Source organism: Homalodisca vitripennis, chromosome 3 (genome assembly GCF_021130785.1).
Source record: "Homalodisca vitripennis isolate AUS2020 chromosome 3, UT_GWSS_2.1, whole genome shotgun sequence".
NCBI lineage: Eukaryota > Metazoa > Arthropoda > Insecta > Hemiptera > Cicadellidae > Homalodisca > Homalodisca vitripennis.
The window spans coordinates 96,285,962-96,308,541 of NC_060209.1; the positions used below are offsets into that span (position 1 = coordinate 96,285,962).

Genomic DNA, 22,580 nt, shown 5'->3' on the forward strand with positions numbered 1-22,580 from the left:
CGTTTAAGAAACAGTACCTCAGTTAGTATTTGCAATCTTATGATCCCAGCTTTAAAAAAATAATTGCTAAAATATTAAGCCCATCGGAATACATTTTATATTTGCAAAATATATAATATGGAAACACTTGAAATAATAATGAATTACATATTAATAACTATACAACTACGAAACTCCAAGATCCTGCCCAATCCTAACTATTTAGAATTTTAGAACTTCTCCTTTAGAAGTATTGTCAATAGCGCAATCTCAAAATACTCTCAAAGCGTGATTGTAGACCAAACCAATCTGCACATCCACACTTCTGCGAATGCTGTCAATCCCCAGCTCTGCAGTTTTACACCTTCGTTTTTATCGTAACTCATTTTAAATGTAATTAATACACAACCAAGCCCTTCTTAATGGGCTAAAATCAGGATGGCCGCCAGTAAATTCGACTCTTGTGGAAGATTGTTGTTCATCTATCTGTAGCTGAATGTGATTCTAGAACAGTTCACAATCCATTGACTTGACTGGGTGATTGATTATCGTTAATTAAATCGCATAGTAGCTAATAATCATAACACATAGAAATACACTAGGAATAACAGATAAATAATGAATGAAATATATATATATATATATATATATATATATTTAAAAAAACGCATATGTGACAGATACGGCCAAATACAAAATAATTGAATCGTAAAAAGTGAGGGCTCTGTGGTGTAATGGTAGCACATTCACCCGGCAAGTGAGAGATCCGGGTTCGAGTCCCGGCGGAGCAAGTACTTTTTGCGATTCAATGTTTATTGACAAAAATTAAATAAGGCTATTGCCATCTATACGAACTTGATTAATGTAAACAAAAGTCGTTTGACAGGTATTTGGTCTTCCGATCATATGTTAAGTTTAGTTATTTAAAAAAAAACGCATATATGACAGATACGGCCAAATACAAAATAATTGAATCGTAAAAATTGAGGGCTCTGTGGTGTAATGGTAGCACATTCACCCGGCAGTGGGATATTTATAGAATACTGTCCTGACTCCTAATGTACATGTTAAGTTCATTTCATTCATTTAAAGCAAATAGGGATTATTTATCTTAATAAAATTACCAGAAGCGTTAAATATGTTGACTTGGTATTTAATCATTTTGTAGGTTTTAGAATAACTAACACGATTTTCCAATTTTATTTTGCGCAAAACCAAGTAGAAAGTTGCTAACCTCTTTTCGCATTCTTCTATTGGTCTCACACAGGCTTCTTTTATTGTTTCGATGTCCAAATATCGATCGGGCTTTATTGCACTTACTTTATCACCATTTTCTACTTGTTTTCTGATTACTATGTTCTTGAAGTTTGGGGCCGAGAAACAGTTGAAAAAGCAATTTAGCATAAGAACGTTTAACAATCTCCCAAAAACTGTTAGCATAAAATATTTTAAGCATGTTTTCAAAACATGGTTAAAGAAGAAAGTGTTTTACAACACTAACGATTTCCTTGAAATTCAAGCAAATGTTTTAGTCTTCAATAATAATTTAATCTTAAACAATACGATTTCTTAATTCAGAGAATGTGTACAACGCTCTTAGACGACTTTTAAAACTACTAAAAGAATGTGATCCTTTTGGTTGACAATGTATATTACTGTCTTTGTGTATTCAATGACAAAAAAAAAATGCCTGTGATTTGATTTTATTTGCCGCTCACGCTCGAACAATGAGCGCCTTCAAAACGGACAGGCCGCAGTATACGTGATTGCTTGCATTGTAAATGTTACTGTGATAAAATTGAAGGGGTTTTGTATGTGTTATTCACATAAACATTACAACTTTACATCAAATAACCTTTTACAACTTATTTCTTTTATTCAAATGTGTAATTTATTTCAACTGAAATTCCTTTAGTGAGCATTGAATTTGATTGTCATAGTAACTAAATATTTTTAGATTCCGATAATAAAATAAAATGTTTTTTTAAGTTCAGTATAAAATGTTAAAAATACGCTACTTTACAATAGCGAAAAAATTTTTGTATCAAATGTAATGTCATTTTGTAGTAAAGAAGACTAAACAATATCATTCCGGTTTCGAGATACATCAAACACCAAACAATGTTTTCGTATTTTTAGCTATATAATACAATTTAAATTTAGGATTGGTATTTTATAAAACCCTACATTTTATATGTTACATAATGTATGTATCCTGAACGTTATTTTGTTGTTCAGTGTACAAAACATTCGATAAAATGACTGAGGTTTCATTTCTCTCAAACAGACAATTTTGCAATTCGAGCGGAATTCAATTAGCTTGCATCTTTTGTGCGCATTTAAGGACGAACTCCAGTTAGCGAAAGGTGTTAATTTGCCCGGTGGACAAAAAGCGATTCGCTCAACACGGTGTAATTGAAAGAGAAGTTAACGTCGTTAACGCTTGAAGGTTACCGGAGACGTGCAAATCGTTGGTCCATTGTCCGCTGTCAGATGACAGGAACTTGCGTCACGTTACCGTCCGACGTCCACAGCTGACCGATATCCGGTCCGCACCACAGTCCCGGCTGTACAGTTGTAGTGCAATCTGATCGTTTCTATGTGATGCTGTGTCTATAGCAGCAAGAGGACAACCACGTTTTTGAGTTGATGTTAAAAAGTGTGACCATATATAATTATTTGGTGAGAGGTAACTATATCACCAGAAACAAAAGGGAGAAGGATGAAAATATGGGAGGAAAGTAATGACATGATAAGTGCTAATATAAGAGAGATAATTTTGACCTATATCCTGCCTAAACATAAGAAAGAGCAATCTAGCTCTCAATGGCTGCATATAGGAAAGAATAAACTATCTTCATCTCCCTGAGCATAGGAAAAAGCAAACTCGCTCGCTCTGCATGACCATAGAAAAGAGCAAACTCGCTCGATCTACATGAACATACGAAAGAGCAGCAGGCTCGCTCAGCCAATCACCTTCGAAACATCTAAATATGCGACAAGGTTATTGCGCGATTTGTGTTAACCATACTTATGCCAAGATAATACTTATTTAAGACAGTGACAGGCTGATCAGCCCACACCATCACATCATACGTCACCTTCTGAAGGCGTGGGAACAAAATTTAAACATCACCAAAGGATCAAATAAAATAAACCATTAAATAATAAATTAAATAAATGTGTCATTCAACTTATTATTGGAATATTATGAATAATAAAGTGCCTTTGTTTGTTTTACTTTTACATATAAACTATTCAACCGATTGTACTGAATTTTACATGGACATTTCTAGGGTCCACAGGATGAACATAGGTCTATTCCTACTTCATAAATTCTTTCGGGTTACGCCCCACTGGTCATGGGTCATCAAAAACCCATCTTGGTGAATTTCAAGGAGTTAAATTCATTCAACTGTTAAGTGTAAGCATTGTTTTATGAGAGGACGACCATATTTATCATTATTTTAACCACTATTTTAAATTTGTTTACATTTATAGCGTGAAAGCATAACAAAGTAACATCAATTTTCGTTTCAAAATCGTAGTAACAAGTCAAACCAATTTATTTATACTGGGTTCCAAAGCGACTAGACACAAAATACAATTTTTATGACAGAAACTCGTCCGGGTGACATCACATCCTTTCCTCACTGACGAGGTGCACGCTACTGATTAGGTATATACATACTGATATAATTGCTAGACTGGATCGAGAAAATAGTTTGATATAGCGAACATTGATTGGGAAGCAAGAGCTTTACTGCAACATGTATTATCTTTACATATGGATGGCAACTGTCATAATGTAAGTATTGAAATGTGCTAGTATTATTGACGTTGATTTTAGTTTCTAACTTTCAATAACAATATCTATATCCACAATTTTTAAAAATATATTGTTTTGAATCCAATCTTACTACAAAATCACATAGGTATATTTATATCATTTCTCGGGGAAAAATAGCAAACTCCAATTTTTCGTTGTAAATATAATTAATTTGAACTAGAGATGCAAAACTTCATTGATCTAAAATAGTTCAAGAAGTACTAAAATCATGCGTTTTATTCAAACAAATACACGGAATGTTGGATAGGAATTGCGGGCAAAGCAGTGGGTATGTGCTAGATATTGAATAAAACTCATACACAATATCTTAATTGACATTTAGATTACAGTAAACATGAATCATACCCAAAACCAGCCTATCTTCCTTACATTAAAGGAATAACCGATAAACTAGGAGGATATTAAAGACAACATCAAAACTGTATAGAAGCACAACAGCTGAGAAACTGTCTAATACCAGTGAAGGACATGATTCCTCTACAATACGGAAATAAATCGGCCATAGAACACAGTATCAAGACCAAACATATATTATAACTCGACAAAACAAATTTACTTGCAAAAATCCCCTACTGTTATCCAAGATAATAGTAATAGGGTCATAGTCTTCAACTACGAGATGGAAGGAACCATACTGAATCGCTCAATCACAGTTAAGGATTTGGGAGTTATCTTGTCCTCGTCACTGAGCCCTGAACAGCATCTGTCTGCAGTTACTAGGAAAGCCACTATTGCCCTCGGTCTTATATTTAGGACTTCTCGAGATGGGTTTTCACCATGGACACTTCGGGCCCTGTACGTCCAGTTGGTTCGACCAATATTGGAATACTGTTCACCGGTATGGTCTCCCTACCTGTTGGGTCACGTGGAACTCGTTGAAAGAATTCAGATAAGATTCATCAGGCTGATTGGGTTGAGACTTGGATTTGCCTACGACGGGGTTCCTGTTGAAGATCTGCAACGCCACTTTGGGCTCCTACCCTTGAGCACCAGACGCCAAATTGCTGACCTGATGTTCTTGAAGAAGATTTTATCATAGTCTTGTGATTCCCCGAGACTTTTAGAGAGGATCAATCTTCGTTGTCCTCGACCATCTTCAAGATCTGTGCAGCTTTTCGAGAGGGAATTCCTCGCTACGAACTTTGCGTACAACAGTACAATACCGAGAATTCACAGGTTGGAAATGGTCTTCCTGCGCATATTGATTTGTTCAGCATGTCCGACACATCATTCAAGAGGGAGGTCACGAAATATCTTTCTGGCCCCATGTGAAACTCTGACACTAAATGTTATATTTTGCTTGCTGATTTTTTGTTTTGTTTTGTTTTTTTTTAACACTTTTCTTTATATTTAATGGCATCAAACCCTGCATGTACTGTCGCATATTTTATATTTCGCTAAATAGAAATGGTTTCTTGTGAATGTTATATATTGCTTGCTATTCTTAACACTTTTGTTCATTTATTATAATGGCATCAAAATTTGCATGTATTGTAGCATGTTTTATATTTTGCTAAATTGAAATTGTTTCTTGAGATGTTTTTACATATTCATGAACATAGGCTACGCTAAACTTTATTTTACTTTCGTAATGTATTTGCTCATATGTATATGTATTTCTTAGTAGTATATAAGTAACTCTATAATTTATACGCTACTTTAATTAAGTTTTTTTACGGATCCACCTGCATGTTGCTCTTATTTATGAACTATATTGCTGTTGTAATTTTTTCTTTTTATTCACTATGTTGATGTTATTTGGCACTTGTTTTGCTTATTCTTGCTTTTGTTTGCTTTAGCATGTATGCATGTAAACTATTTATGTAAGTTGTTTTTATCAAGCCTCTTGTATTTTCATAATACCTATATCAAATGTAAAATGGTGTATACCGTATGTAAATAAATAAGAGTAATAAAAGAAATTTTAGAAATGATGAAGGACAAATATAACTTTAACAAAACGATTGGGTGATATTTTCTAAAAGATGGGAACCTATGATACGGAAGCCATAGTGATCATAATTGATCAATGATTGGTTTACGCTTTAGCCTCACTTTTAACTCAGTTTTACAGACGAATGCTTATCATTGGTAGTTTTGGCTTTCTAGAGAATAATATTTTTATTGTATATTAACAAATATAAATTATTACTCTTATAATTATATCATATGTAAATATTGGCTCGGAGGTTGTTGCCTCCTCCTCCGCCTCTCTGCGCCGGTCCAAGGTGTAATTGCGATATACAGGTCATCTCATCATCCGGTGATCGAAAGTTGCGACATACGCAGTTCTGCCATTGTGGGTGTGATGTGGACAATAACATAGAACAATGCCACGCGAGTCACTCCGCGAAATTATGATTATGTTTCGTAGATGTTTTATTCTTCTACATCATGACGCGATGTATGTCAAGACTATTCACATAATATACTACGTGTAAACATCTGGTCTGTTGTAGCTTCGCGTACTTTTCTGTATATTCGAGAATGCAATAGCTCTTGACTTGCTGTCAGTTTACAGTGTCGAGTGATGGTATACTGTGAGTGTGTACGGCTGCATCAGAGCAATTTGATGTCGATTATAGCCAACTATGTCAACAAAATATTCCATATAACCTAAGTGGTTTTATTATTTAATTATAAATATTACTTTCATTCAGAACATGTTTTAATTAGTATAATTTTGTGAACTTAAAATCAAATGAAATGAACCAATATGCCATAATATATAACACTCCTATTCTAATGAGGTAACATCCACCATTTTAAAATAACCCATTTATAAATTGTGTCGGTTGTTTCGCTAAAAATATCACATAAAAGAAAATTTACTATTCATATTTTTGAGTTAGCATGACATATCACTATTTTATTTGAAGGGTTAACCAAATTCTAATAAATGATAGGGTGGACGAAACATGGTTGTATTTGTATATAATTTCTTCAAACTTAGTACATTTTTATTAAATTGTTACATAAGTCAACTACCTTTACGTATTGAAATTTTTATTTATTATATGAAAGGAAGTCTAGATATATTTGAAACCAATTTGTTTTGAAACCAATTTTGAACAAAATTTATGGGGGTGTTTGAAGTTGATAATGAGGTGGTCACAAAAGCAACAAATGCAATCCAATTGTCGTGTGTGCAAGAAAAATAATTATTATTAATAAACCACATAATTTGTTAGGAAGTGCTTAATAATACTAGATGGATAAAAAAAAGTTTAAGTGTGTTATGCTATAAATAAAGTCAGACCCAAATAGGCGAATTCAATTTCATACACTGAACAACGAAATAACGTTCAGGATACATACACATGTAACAAATGAAATTCAATTTAAATTGTGTTATATAATTAAAAATACGAAAACATTGTTCTGTGTTTGTTGTATCATGAAACGGGAATGATATTGTTAAGTATCTTTACTCCAAAATGAAATTAAAAATGAAACTACAATGTTGTCTAAATTTAGCTTAGAATTAAGATAAAAGTGACGGATGCTATTCAATATGTGAATTGTTTTACAGCAATAAAGACATTAAATTTAGTATTTATTATTAATGTTATTAATCTTTTATTTTATTAGCCAAATCTAAAAGGATTGAGTTATTATGACAATCAAATTCAATGCTCACTGAAGGAATTTCAGTTGAAATAAATGACAGAATTGTATAAAATAAATAAGTTAAATAAAGTTATGTAATGTAAAATTATAACATGTACAAATTAAAATGTTTATTTCAATAGCAAAAAATACAAAAAATCTCCTTCAATTTTATAACAATAACAAATGCAATGCAAGGAATCACGTATATTGCGGCAAGTCCGTCTTGAAGGCGCTCTTTGCTCGATTTGTGATCAGGGAATAAAATTTAAACAAAAAAGTTATTTATCATTGTATAGACAAAGTTGTAATAGACATTGTCAACAAAATGAATTACATTTTTTTAGTAGTTTTAAAACTCGACTAAGAGCGTTTTAAACATTCTTTGAACTATAAATCGAGTTATTTAATATTAAAGAATTATTTAAGACTAAAAAATTTGCTTAAATTTCAAAGAGATCGAAAGTGTTGTAAAAATTTTCTTTTTTAATTATATTTTTAGAACCTGCTTAAAATATTTTATGCTAATAGTTTTTGGGAGATTGTTAACGTTCTTATGCTAAATTGCTTATAGTAAGTTCGTGTTTCATTTAAGTTCGCCTTTTGTTGTGAATGCGATAATAATTGACGACGACGACGTTGACGATGATATACAAAACATACACAAAAAATTATACAATTCGCTTTCGAGTCTAGTACAACACTATGAGATAAATATTGGTTGATACACATGTCTTAATTGTTGCAGATTTTGTTAATGTGTTGTCGACAGTAATGATAAGCTTCTGGAATTAAAATGGGTCCTTCCAATGTTATTATGAAGCTCGTATATTTATTATAGTCGAATTGATTACAAAATAGGACTGGGACCGGTGGGAGGGGCGCGGTCGACGGCTGAGAGCAGCCAATCAGCTTCGAGTAAACCGCACAGCGTTGCCGTTTTCACATCTGCACGTCACTCCTCAGTCTCAGTCTCTGCCCAGCAACCGATTCGTGTGTTTCACTTTGTAGTCTCGTGTTCTGTGTAACTGTAGTGGTGTTACCGTTGTTAAACAGTCCTTTTCAGGACTTAGTTGTGACTTAGGCCTAGTGTAACAAACTATTTTGTACTTTCATAACCTTCGTACTGGTAGTTAATGATTATATTTACATCATGAATGCAGAAAATCAAACTGTGAAACGTCGTGGGCGTCCGCGCATTCATCATAAGCGTTTACATTATCAGAACGTAGGACGTGGTGTACCTCTGCGCACTCAAGCCAGAAAACTTGTTTGCACTGCCAAAGAATATTTCCAACAGGAAAAAACAAACAATGGCCCACTCTTACCCGTTGCCAAAGTTGTACAACGAACTGCAGCGGCCCTGGGCATAAATAAAAATACCGTTGTAAAAATTTGTTCAGAGAAGAAGAAAAACATCGTTGAGGGAGGAAGTGGACAACTTCATACCCCAAACAAAAAGAAATTTCCACGTCAGAAACGAGTTACAAACCTGGATAATTTCCAAAAAGATGCAATCCGTCGTCATGTGTATGCATACTATAGACGAAAGGAATATCCAACTTTAAAAAACTAATTCAATCATTGAAGGATGCCGATTTATTTAACGGTTGCAAATCTTCACTTTCGCTTGTTTTAAAACAACTTGGCTTCAAGTACAAGTCAGTTGGGAAACGGAAAGTACTTCTTGAAAGACCAGATGTAGTTGCATGGCGCTGTAGGTTTCTTCGTCAAATGAAGAACTTAAATTTAGATGAAGTAGTCTGGATTGACGAGACATGGGTTAACACAAATCACTCCCAAACAAACGCTTGGACAGACGACTCTGTTCCTCTGTTCAAGGTACAATGTCCGTACCTCTGGGTAAAGGGGGAAGAATGATATTGCTTCACGCCGGTAATTCTAAAGGGTTTATTCCAAACAGCCTTCTACTTTTTTCTTCGAAAAAAAACGAGTGATTACCATGAAGAAGTGGACCACGAAAAGTTTTTAGGCTGGTTTGTAAGCAATCTTCTTCCAAATTTGGAAGAATCCTCAACCATAGTATTTTATAATGCTAAGTACCACTCAAAAGTATTGGACAAGGCCCCAACAATGGCTTCAAAAAAATGTTTGATGGTGGAATGGCTACAGAAATTCAACATCCCATTTGAAGCAGACATGAAGAAAGCAGAACTTTTGGAAGTAATAAATTTACACAAGCCTCGCTTTCCAAAATATGTTATTGATGAGTTAGCCAAGGAACGTGGCCATACTGTAATTCGTTTACCTCCGTATCACTGCCACTTCAATGCTATAGAGTTGATTTGGGCCCAAATCAAAGGACACGTTGCAAAAAACAATAAAACGTTCACATTGACGGAAGTAACAAGATTAACCAAGGAAGGGATAGACTTAGTAACAGGAGATGAGTGGAAAAAAGTTGTATCACATACAAGGAAAACCATAGAGGAAGCGTGGGAAAATGAGGGTGTTCTGGAAACTGCGATTGAAGAGCTCATCATCACGTTAAACAGCGACGACGACTCCAGCGACGACAGCAGTGCTTTTTCGGATGACCAAAATTTGGGAGAAGATCGCTTTGACCACCTGCTATCAGATGAATCTCAACATGACAGTGAAGATGAAAGTGACAGTGACTTAAGTGGAGTGCAACAATTATGCCCAGAAGGTAGAGTACTACAATTTGATGAATTTTAATAAGTGTACGTAATAAACAATTTCAGAGTACAGCTACTAAACTAGACCTAATTAAACGTTATTGTTTTGAATGACAGTAATATGTATGTAAATAAAAATATTTAACATTTAATGCTTGTTGATTGTTTTCTTATCCTGCTTAATTTGATAGATTTACTATTTTATACATATATATATATATATATATATATATATATATATATATATATATATATATATATCGTTCAATTTTTCGAAAAAAATAAAACGAATATATTTTAATTCTATTTCCGCATGCAAATACGACAAAACTATACACTTAAAAACCATATTTTAAATAATTTTTATGAATAGGTACTGGTTTAAAATTACATCATAATATTATTATCTAGCCAATTGTAATGATATTTAAAATTAAATGTGCAACCAAATATTTATGTAATTATTTAAATCAATATTTACGTGAGTTTGTTTCATTTATTAACACCAAAACGAAAAGTATGAGCAAACAGGTTCATACAAGGTCATGAGTGAACTTGATAATAATTTTGTGTAAATGACCAAAAGTCACTCAAAATTATTAACCGTAATGAATAAATTGATAGCATAATAATAATATAATCAATTGAAGGCTCAATAAACGGTCAGTGAAACGCGCGTGGCTAGCAGATCTGGTATACCCTGTAACACCAAGCGACGTCAACGTGGCAACGCCGCTCCCCCTCCTATGCCGAGCGCCAGTCCTATTTTGTAATCAATTCAACTATAATACATGTATTTATAATTTCATAAAACTTACAAAAGGAATTATTTCCATCACTATCCAAGTATACATCATTCCAATTGACTGTCTGTAACTTATTCTTAACAAGATTAAAATCTATAGCTACTTTCAATAAATCAGAAATTTGTACAGAATTTACAGATGGGTTTACAGCTTGTGTAGGCGCAATTTTAAAATTTACAGCTAATAAGCAATGATTAGTTATACCCTGATCAAAAACGGAAGCCTGAAAATTATTTATATACTTATTCCTTACAAAAAATGGTCTATTATTGTTTTCTATTTCTATTTTTGGTATTGTTATTGAAATCCAAAATCGTCAAAACTTAAATCTGTAGAGAGCTTTTCTTCGGTATTTACCGACCGAGTGATTTTTTTCTCGGTAACTATACAGGTAGTCGAGTACAGTTTAATGATAACAAAAAATCGTCGTCCTACCTCAATAACTGAAGTCCGAAGTAGTTGAAGTTCTAATCATTAGAGTTTTTCTGGTGTATTTTATTTCCGACCGAAAGCGATTTTTTTTCCGATAATTATATTCTCGTCTACAGTGGAATTATACAAAAAATCGTCATTATAACTCATTCATAAATACCTCTATCAATGAAATCCAAAGTAGCCGAACTTCTAATCAGTAGAGTTTTTCCGGTGTATTTTCCGACCGTTAGTTTGATCTGTACCCGAGCAACGCTCGAAAATTGCCCTACTTTTCTAAAGGGTTTCCGGCTGTCAGTGGCCCAATGTCCTCGAAAGGGTATTTCATTTTCTCCACAGAATATAGTTGTGTCAATTATACGCTTGAGTGAAGCTCTGTTTTGTTCTTTTTCTTTCTTATCCAGTGAATTCAACATCACTTTGGTGCCTTTTACTCGGTCAGAATCGAACTTCGAAAAGTTTCTGAAGATATACAAGAAAATTTGTGGTACTAGAGTTGCTGTGAGAGTTGAATTTACCTATTACATCTTTACACTTTCTGTAAGGCGTAGTAAAGCTCCATATTTTTGGTATTTACCTTTTACCAGTGAACTCATTGGCAAATAACACACAAAACGTCCCGTAGATCCCCTGGTTTCGGACCCCCCCGAACGTAATTTCTGGCTACGCTACTGGGGCTTAAGTAATCTAACATGACAAATTCCATAACCAAGGAAAGTATGCGGAAGCAGGGAATATCGCAGACGATGCTATATTCGTACATTTACATCAATAATAATATGAGTAAACTGATCGAGCAGTAAGTTAGAAAACAAATAATTGTAAAACACTACTAGATTAGAGAAGCATTTTGTTATTTTACTTATGATATATAATGTTGTATGTTATTACGCTTTATATTTCCCTTTTAATCTCTCCTAAAAGAGTTTTCACTAACGTCAACTTTTATTAGTTCAAATCAGATGTTTATATAACAATTTGTTTACATGTCGGTAAAGTAATCATTCTATTTTAAATCATGTGGAAAACATAAACATGCATGATGAATAATATAAAAGTTTACCCCACTTGCGAAGAATACATCATAGGCGACCAAAAGAAGTAGTCAATTCAACAAGGAGCGATAGTAATCTCTCACTAGCACGCCATAGAGCGAACAAGCGTGACGTTCCGTTTTCGTTTCCACCATGGAAAACATACATCCATAGCCCGCCAAAAGAGGTAATCACTTCAAAAATTAATTGTAGTCACTTCAAATATTGATTGAACTCTAGCAAAAATGTATACAATACAATAGGCAATTAATAAAATTATCTCATTCTTATCAGTTTTCATTCTCCATTCACTCAGCTTACATGCAGTTACCCCAGTGTGACCACAAGAACCACCAACCGTCACTTCAGCTGATCTACAGCAATAAGGGCATAACCTCAGCCCCAAAGCGATCGCTTGTTAATGATTATGATATTATATGGGAGGTCGTTCCACAATTGACAAGTGGATACAGTGAAAGATTCGTTATATAAGGCTGTCCGATGAATTGGAGTTGATAATAAAGATGGATCCCTACGAGTTCTACGAGCACCGATATCAGACATAAAAACAAAATTTTGGGCCAAATAACCTGGATAACCATTATGGATTATTGCGTGCGACAGACTAAGTAAATGAAGATCTCTAAGTTATTTGATTTTAATAGGGATTATTGCTCAAAATAAGGAGATACATGATCACCATGTCTTAAGTTGAAAATGAATCGAATACAATAATAATTCTGTGCACGCTAAATTTTACTAGAATCACTGAACAATGGCAAATGTCCGGAAAATCCTGTTTCCTTCACAAATTTAATAATTTATGGTAGACTATTTATAGAAAATATATTCCAGGTTTTGAATGTAAAATTGCGAGATTAAAACTATATGTAGGTTTTATGTACAGCAAAAATATGTAGGTAACCATTTTGCTAAAAATCGAAACCTACCCTTAGCTACAGTTGAGGCTGTTCAACTATCCTATCAGTAAGAACAACACATTCCCTGCCTAAATAAATTAACAGACTTTAAATATGACGACTTTTCAAGTAAGAAATTAATTTAGTATATTTTTGTTTTTTAATCTGTGGTACTGGAAATATTATAATATTGCGTACACTTTTTTCAAAATAATAACAAACACTCATAAGTTTTATGAAGTAAACTGTACATCTTGGTTGATTAAAACACTTTAACGGTGGCTACATTAACTTACAGTACAAGTACTGAAAAAGGCGTCTTGATATAACAACAAAATTATGATCTTCGTAGCTGACACACATAACGGCAGATGACTGTAATGAATATAATTATATGTTATTTGTAGGGCACATTCAAATTTTGTGTGCAATATCTGTATGTTGACTTCTTCTAGTCACAACTTGGTACCTTTGGCCATCTGCCACTCATCTTTTAACTTGTAATGCGGGGTTTTTTTCTGCTAAATGTACACACTTGGCATTATTCAACATGTTCGTTCATACAATATCCAGTTTTAAAACAGTATTATAGTCTCATTCAATACATATTAACAATATTATTCTTATCGTAAATGGAAATTACAAAATAAAATGTTCAAAAAAAGATCTCTCATGATAAACACTTAATTCAATAGTTACTAAATTGAAAACTATTAATTACCATCTTAATTATAAACTAATAAAAGATGCAACATCAAGTGTAAGATGTAATATTTATACAAATTTGTATTGTTTTAGAAATGTTAACTATTTTCAGTGTCAAAACAACTCCAAAATGTTATCTGGCCTCTAGTGACTAAATATATTTGTTCATTCATCGTCAAACATTTGCAATTGAAATTATTGTATATAAGTAAATAAAAAAGAACTATGACTGCACATTTTAAAATTTTATTTTCATATTAACCCTCCGCCACCCCCTAAAGTACATGTCATACTTTAAGACAACCAAACTGCAGTGTAATTTAAAATTGGTTTTCAATTAATAAAAACAAAGTTCAAGAAATTTATAGAGAGAGGAAATTTGGGGTAGTTCCAGGTTCAAAAGTAGCAATTTTAACTCACAATTACAAGACCTTCTGGTTTCCTTTCAGGCTGATCACAACAAGCTCATGTAGAGCAGTTACAAGTAGTAACATCTCCATTTCAAACTTTGAGCCTTTTGTAGTTGCCAACCAGATTGATGCCAAGGATTTGGAGTCATCACAAGCAGAGCAATCCGTCTTCACTGAAGATTTAAAGCTTGGAATCACCGACCAAGCTCATGACTAGGATTTGGAGTCATCACAAGCAGAGCAATCCGTCTTCACTGACGATTTAAAGCCTGGAATCACCAACCAGGTTCATGACTAGGATTTGGAGTCATCACAAGCAGAGCAATCCGTCTTCACTGACGATTTAAAGCCTGGAATCACCGACCAGGCTCATGACTAGGATTTGGAGTCATCACAAGCAGAGCAATCCGTCATCACTGACGATTTAAAGCCTGGAATCACCAACCAGATCCATGACTAGGATTTGGAGTCATCACAAGCAGAGCAATCCGTCTTCACTGACGATTTAAAGCCTGGAATCACCAACCAGATCCATGACTAGGATTTGGAGTCATCATAAGCAGAGCAATCCGTTTACACTTAGGATTTAATGTCTGGAATCACCGACCAGGCTCATGATTAGGATTTGGAGTCATCACAAGCAGAGCAATCCGTCTTCACTGAAGATTACAAGCCTGGAATCACCGACCAGGCTCATGACTAGGATTTGGAGTCATCACAATCAGAGCAATCCGTCTTCACTGACGATTTAAAGCCTGGAATCACCGACCAGGCTCATGACTAGGATTTGGAGTCATCACAAGCAGAGCAATCCGTCTTCACTGACGATTTAAAGCCTGGAATCACCAACCAGGTTCATGACTAGGATTTGGAGTCATCACAAGCAGAGCAATCCGTCTTCACTGACGATTTAAAGCCTGGAATCACCAACCAGGTTCATGACTAGGATTTGGAGTCATCACAAGCAGAGCAATCCGTCTTCACTGACGATTTAAAGCCTGGAATCACCGACCAGGCTCATGACTAGGATTTGGAGTCATCACAAGCAGAGCAATCCGTCTTCACTGACGATTTAAAGCCTGGAATCACCAACCAGGTTCATGACTAGGATTTGGAGTCATCACAAGCAGAGCAATCCGTCTTCACTGACGATTTAAAGCCTGGAATCACCGACCAGGCTCATGACTAGGATTTGGAGTCATCACAAGCAGAGCAATCCGTCTTCACTGACGATTTAAAGCCTGGAATCACCAACCAGGTTCATGACTAGGATTTGGAGTCATCATAAGCAGAGCAATCCGTCTTCACTGACGATTTAAAGCCTGGAATCACCAACCAGGTTCATGACTAGGATTTGGAGTCATCACAAGCAGAGCAATCCGTCTTCACTGACGATTTAAAGCCTGGAATCACCGACCAGGCTCATGACTAGGATTTGGAGTCATCACAAGCAGAGCAATCCGTCTTCACTGACGATTTAAAGCCTGGAATCACCGACCAGGCTCATGACTAGGATTTGGAGTCTTCACAAGCAGAGCAATCCGTCTTCACTGAGGATTTAAAGCCTGGAATCACCGACCAGGCTCATGACTAGGATTTGGAGTCACCACAAGCAGAGCAATCCGTCTTCACTGACGATTTAAAGCCTGGAATCACCAACCAGGTTCATGACTAGGATTTGGAGTCATCACAAGCAGAGCAATCCGTCTTCACTGACGATTTAAAGCCTGGAATCACCAACCAGGTTCATGACTAGGATTTGGAGTCATCACAAGCAGAGCAATCCGTCTTCACTGACGATTTAAAGCCTGGAATCACCGACCAGGCTCATGACTAGGATTTGGAGTCATCACAAGCAGAGCAATCCGTCTTCACTGACGATTTAAAGCCTGGAATCACCAACCAGGTTCATGACTAGGATTTGGAGTCATCACAAGCAGAGCAATCCGTCTTCACTGACGATTTAAAGCCTGGAATCACCGACCAGGCTCATGACTAGTATTTGGAGTCATCACAAGCAGAGCAATCCGTCTTCACTGACGATTTAAAGCCTGGAATCACCAACCAGGTTCATGACTAGGATTTGGAGTCATCATAAGCAGAGCAATCCGTCTTCACTGACGATTTAAAGCCTGGAATCACTAGATACTCTATCTTCAATTTATAATTTTTACTGATAATTAATAAACCCTCTCTCTTTTAATTTAGAATTTTGAATAAGATTATGTTAAAATTTGTATTACTATAGTTACTGTCATCAACAATTAACAATATACAGATTTTTAAAAGCCTGTTATAAAACTTTAATTTCTAATAATTTAAAATTGAACTGGAGTCCAAGGATGAAAATAAAATATGTAAAAAAAAAACAATAATTACCGGTACTGTTATATACAATAATTGTGCAGCGCATTATTGGAATCCTTTATTCTCATGAAATATATCAAACGAAACAAGAATAAAATAAAGTAAGGAAAAAACTTAATAAGCATACACAATATATAAATGAGATGGCCAAAACAACAAATGGCCTGTTATACAGTGATAATACACGAAAAGAAAAAAAAAATCTCTGCGGATGCTGACACAGTTTCACAGCGTTATAGCCTACTTGATGAAAGATGAGGTGTCCTAAAGTTTATTCTATAATCGGGTCTCTATTTTGCTGTAGGCTTTAATTTTGTCTGTACTGAAGGATGTTTAAAATTGGCTTTAAATATGTAAGCAAATTAAGACACTTACATATTTACATCTTAATAATAAAGTTGGATTTGTTATTTTAGTTTAACTCTTCCAAATTTAATCAGAAAGTCGGCATATCCTGTCTTAGTGTAGAGTATCAATTGCCTGACGAGTTTAGAGGTGTTCTTAGGGTTCTCTTGTTCTGTAACATCTCCCTTGTACCGATGGTCATGTTATACAGATACAGAACTTATTTTTGAAGTCATTGCAATTTTAAATCCTTTCATGAATTATCTGACCCTCTTTAGGTAATAGTGGTGACAGACTTGCAGTTGATATAATTAATCGTCATTATATAGGAATTGTATTGGATAATTGGAAAATATTTAGGTTCTTTAACTTGTTTGTTTTTAAAAATAGCTAAGGTTTATATGAAGCTGAGTGTTATATCTTATTTTTGTTAACATGTAAAGTATCAGATGTCATCATCAGTTAGTGCAGACCAAAGATATACACCTCTTGCAGCTTGAATTTTCTTGATAATAGACTGTTAATAGATCTTGGGTTAAATATGTGTGACCGGTGGGCTTAGAGGCAGGGAGGGGGCGCAACAGCACAAAAGTACTTAACTTTAAAGACAAATGATTAAATTATAAATAGGTTTTATGAAAAGAAGTGCTACTTTAACAGTCATAATTATAGTAGTTGGGAAGCGGGCAGCAAGTTCGGTGCCAATTTGAGGGTCCTGCAGTAAAAGTTTGTACTGGGCCCAGCTCAAGATAGGGCCGGCCCTGATTGGGCCATCTGCTATGTAAGTTTTTCTTAATGTTATTTTGCATAGTGGTCTTCTCAATTTACCCACGCTAAGTGAATATTAGACATATTATGGATAGTAGGAAGTAATTTAATTTGTAAATTCATATTTTTATTTTGTCTTCTCCACTTCTTATGTAAACAGAAAACCTTGAAACATTTGGAATAATGTGAATCAACATTTTTAATAAATTGAAAATTTTAACATTTTGCTTCCTATAACAATTAATTTATTAACTTACCTGATTTGATTACTGTGTTGCAGTTTTAAAGAACAGCTGTTTGATAACGCTCATTGTTGAAAACAAGTGTTTGATTATACGCTTAGCTTCAATAATGATAAGGAATTAAAACAATCAATAAAATTGAAGGGGAACTTTTCCGGATACAGCAGATTAAGCGCTGTTATCAGTATATGATAAATATATGAAACCTTATGTATAAATATATGAAATATATATATGAGTACAAAGGCTACCGTATCATATCATATTGTGCTACTATGCTGTGGATATGTTTACAAAACTACAACACCCATAAAAGTCATACTTAAAAAACCCGTTGTGTGTTTGTTGTTTTAGGTCCATCTAAACAATCATATCATAACAATAAACAACTAGTAGGATGTTGCATTACAAACATTACGAAAACAACGGTATCTTTTTTTTAGAAATGAATTACTATAGGCTAATGTTAATAATTACAATACTCTGGAAGGCACCAACAGTCATTCTACATTTTATTCATCTCATAAAATTATAATTAAACAATATCTTATCTAAATTTGAAAAAGACACTGCCATAGAGACAAAATGAACCGAACAGCACAGAGCATATGCAAGCACAGAGCACAGTGTAACTAAGTTACGTTCTGGATGGAGTGACACATAGCTGTCGTCATTGCTATTTATATTGCCGTTTGTTTTCCGCTATAGCAGATTTTTCCACAAATCTGCTATTGATTGTTTCAAATAGGTGCATACTTGGCAAACAAGTCATTTAAACATATTCTGGCATATAAACAATGTTAAACTAATTAGTGTTTTTGAATTCGTTACCGCGTAACTTAAATAACTAAATGGTTGTTAAGTATAAACAATAATGCGTTTTAGCGGACACTCATGGAACTGCCCTCTCACTAATACTGCAGAAAACTTGTAAAAAATACGTTGTGTTTCAAATTTTATACACACTGAAGGGGTCTTGTAAAATATAAGAGATACAATAAAGATTAAAAAGACAAACTTGTATGTAATAACAAGACCAACAAATCATTGGGGTCAAGTTGATCCAGGTTGCGTCGTTCACTTGCTGAACTCAAAAAACTGTTTTTTTGTCAAAATTTTCAAACTGTCACAGCACTCCTATTAGTAACTATATAGAAACGTTTTTATATGAAATCTGAGTGAAATTTCTTTTAGTATTTAAATATTATAAGGAAAAGTTTTTCAAGACAAGCATACGGGAGGTGTAGGGTTTGACCATTAGTTAGGTTTACAAACTATCTGAATAGTTGAAAAACAATTACCTTCACACTACTATATAAAACCGGAGTTTTTTTTAATATATGTTAAAAACCACAAGGAAAGTATAACATTATTAAACCAATTATTTTTAAAGTTATTTTTTAAATCATTAAAACCTTTAATTTCATTTCATTAGGTAAACGATGGATCTTTGCATTTAAACATATTTACTCAAACCCCCTGCTCTTTCTGTTTGCTTATTAAAAAAAGTCATTAAAATATTCAAAACTAGAAGAAATTTCATGTAAAAAATCGCTTCAATATAAGTGTTGTGACGGTTTGAAAAATTTTGACCAAAAACAGTTTTTAGAGCGCAGCGAATAAATTGACGCAACCATAAAGTGAAAAAAAAACTATTAGTGAAACACGCGTGGCTAGCAGATCTGCTGTACCCTGTAACACCAAGCGACGCGACGTCAACGTGGCAACGCCGCGCCGCTCCCTCTCCTATGCCGAGCGCCAGTCCTATTTTGTAATCAATTTAACTATAATAACTACATAGTGTGATGAATGGTGAGACAGAACAATATAGCTTTGTGTCAAAATAAAAAAATTGTCATGTGAAAATAAAAAAGACAAATGTTTCAAACAGTACAAATATTATGTTCAAATCTCAAGCTCTAGAAATATTTTGATAGCCATTACGCTTACTTAAAGATAAAATTATTCTATTAATACACACGCTCAGTGAACACATGCTCCTATGTGTATTTTTGGCAAACGTTTAAAAATGAAACCCTAATTTACCGTAGACGCTGACAAGTTAGGCTATATAGTAACAACAATACAGAATTTGTAGACTGTTGAGTACTCACAACATGTGTGGGTATCCTAGGCAGCTTTGTAGGCAGCGGCGAGACGGTGGAGATACCTAGCGGACTTCTGTTGTACTCGGAGGAATACTCAGACTCGTCCAGCACCTGCGTCACAGATCAGCTGGTTAGTAACTAACTAGGGATCGTTGCGGTACCTCCGGGCCCTGATCTCACGTCTGGGAGGTGCTTCCAGCTACGGGTGCTGGTAGGTGGACACGGTCCATCCACTGAATTAGCACACCTAATTTCAAAGGAGTGATTATGTATTGCATAGACATGGTCAAGGTGCTGAATTAGAATCGCCCATCAAGCAATCAATGTGTTTAATTACAGATAGTGTATAATAATTAACATATGCAAGCCCCCCCCCGACACTTACATGAAGTCTACTTCATGTACAGGGTGTGCCAAACTGGAGGTCCCGAGTCCGAAACACAAAATATTTGTATATACACGTGTGGTACAGAGTATTCTTTTTTAAACTACAGGACAAAGAATATTATTTGAAAGAGTTAAAAAAAATTAAAATGACACTCTAAAACAACAAAATTGGAGGTTTACAAAATACACATTTTTTATAAACTATTCTCCTATCGCTAGATATTTTTGAGTGATGGCTCAATGTTGAATAATAAAAAATTGTTTTCAATATTGAAAACTAAAACCTTTACAAGTTATATCACTTTCCATATTCTAAAATTATTTAAACGTTTCAAAATGGCGGACCAGCATATACAATACTTATAGGTTTTGCAACAAATATTCATTACTTTCTATGCTTTTAAAAGTAATATAATACTTGAACAAATTATTTTAATGAATTTTATTTATCACTTTTGGCACATGAAGATACTTAACAAAAATCTATATAATTCAACAAAGACTTAGATAACATAGAAAACATTCACGTGGGTTATTTATTATATGGTACTTCGAGTAGCTCGTTAGGTTTTAGACGTTTTTGAAAAATAAAAGTTCGTTTTATACTTAAATAATACGTCTCTAACAGTTTATCAGGAAAAGCTTCAAAAAAGTTTTACATTTTTGAAAATAAATACATGATTATGTATGTCTTTGAATATTATTATTGGTGGAACAATTACTAACAGATTAATATGTTTCTATGAACAATAACTTATAACTTTGGGAATGAGTCACATAAAATGAGTACAGACCTGTACCCACCACCTGAGAAAATATAATAGAGAGTTATATACATATAAAAGAGTATTATGCACTATGCCGTAATTTACCATTTAAAAAAGGCTTTTAAAACAATTAGAAGTGCTTTTTTATTCTTATTACAAATAAAATTGGAAATATAAACAAATTGAAAAGTATATAAACTCTCCTAAAAATACATATTTTCCAAAAAAATTTTAATGTTTTCAAATGACCATAACAAAAAATAATTAAGAGTTAGTCTCATTTCTCATTTTAAACGCGAATGAAAAAGAACATTTATTCCATTAAAAAAAGTACCTTACATAGGGCCCAGCACGTTTTATACTAGACAGTATATTACAGAAAAGACACTTAAATATATGCCTTATTTGAGTAAAACTCGCTAAAATATATAAACTTGTTTGAATAAAAACTTCGAATTAGATTTTCACTACTGAAAATATATAGTAGGTACATTGATTTTGAAAGTCAATTCTAACTTAGGTATTAATCCCAGACACTTCTACTAATGCATTAGTATGTTTTAAGTCAGGTTGTCTACCTTTACTCAAGACTGAATAGTGAAAAAAAACTGTGGGGAAAAAGTTTATTTCATTCTTATTTTAACTCTCCATAGACATTCTAAATTCTCATTTAATGCGTGGTACCTAGGTTTTAGTATATTCCACGCAACTTTTTACAATGGGCATTTAATTATTTGTAAATATATCTCCTCGTAACGATGCATTGAACATAACCATTAATACATGACAATAGTCTTTTGGTTCTATTGTTATATTAAATGGGGGGGGGAGTTCTTATTCATTGTATGGACAAGGTCTATAAGCTGATTTAGCATCTGCTGGATTCAAGGGAGTGCTTAATCAGCACATGGGCACGGTCAAGGAGCTAAATAAGAACTCCCATATTTCAGGCCATGGATACGGTCGCTGCGCTGATTTAGCACCCCCTTTAGTGATGTCAAAACGGTGTCAGGTGCGAGGGTTGCTATGTCCAGGGGGTGCCAATTCAGGCGCACTAACCGTGCTCTATAACAGGGTTCAAGATGATCAGTCACAAAATAATGTGTTAGAATTTAATCTTACCATGTTTAAAGTGTTAGGTATACCTAATCATAAGTATGCACAGTATGGAAATAATATCACTCTATCCCC

The 22,580-nt window shown here is 34.2% G+C and overlaps 1 protein-coding gene across 1 annotated transcript in view; it reads right to left on the reverse strand.

Annotated features, from left to right (window-relative positions):
• LOC124358293 overlaps positions 1–22,580 on the reverse strand; it is a 208,662-nt gene that overhangs the window by 14,743 nt on the left and 171,339 nt on the right. The window contains 2 exon segments of the mRNA XM_046810591.1: positions 20,242–20,346; positions 21,417–21,429. Coding sequence (XP_046666547.1) covers positions 20,242–20,346; positions 21,417–21,429 — 118 coding nt within the window.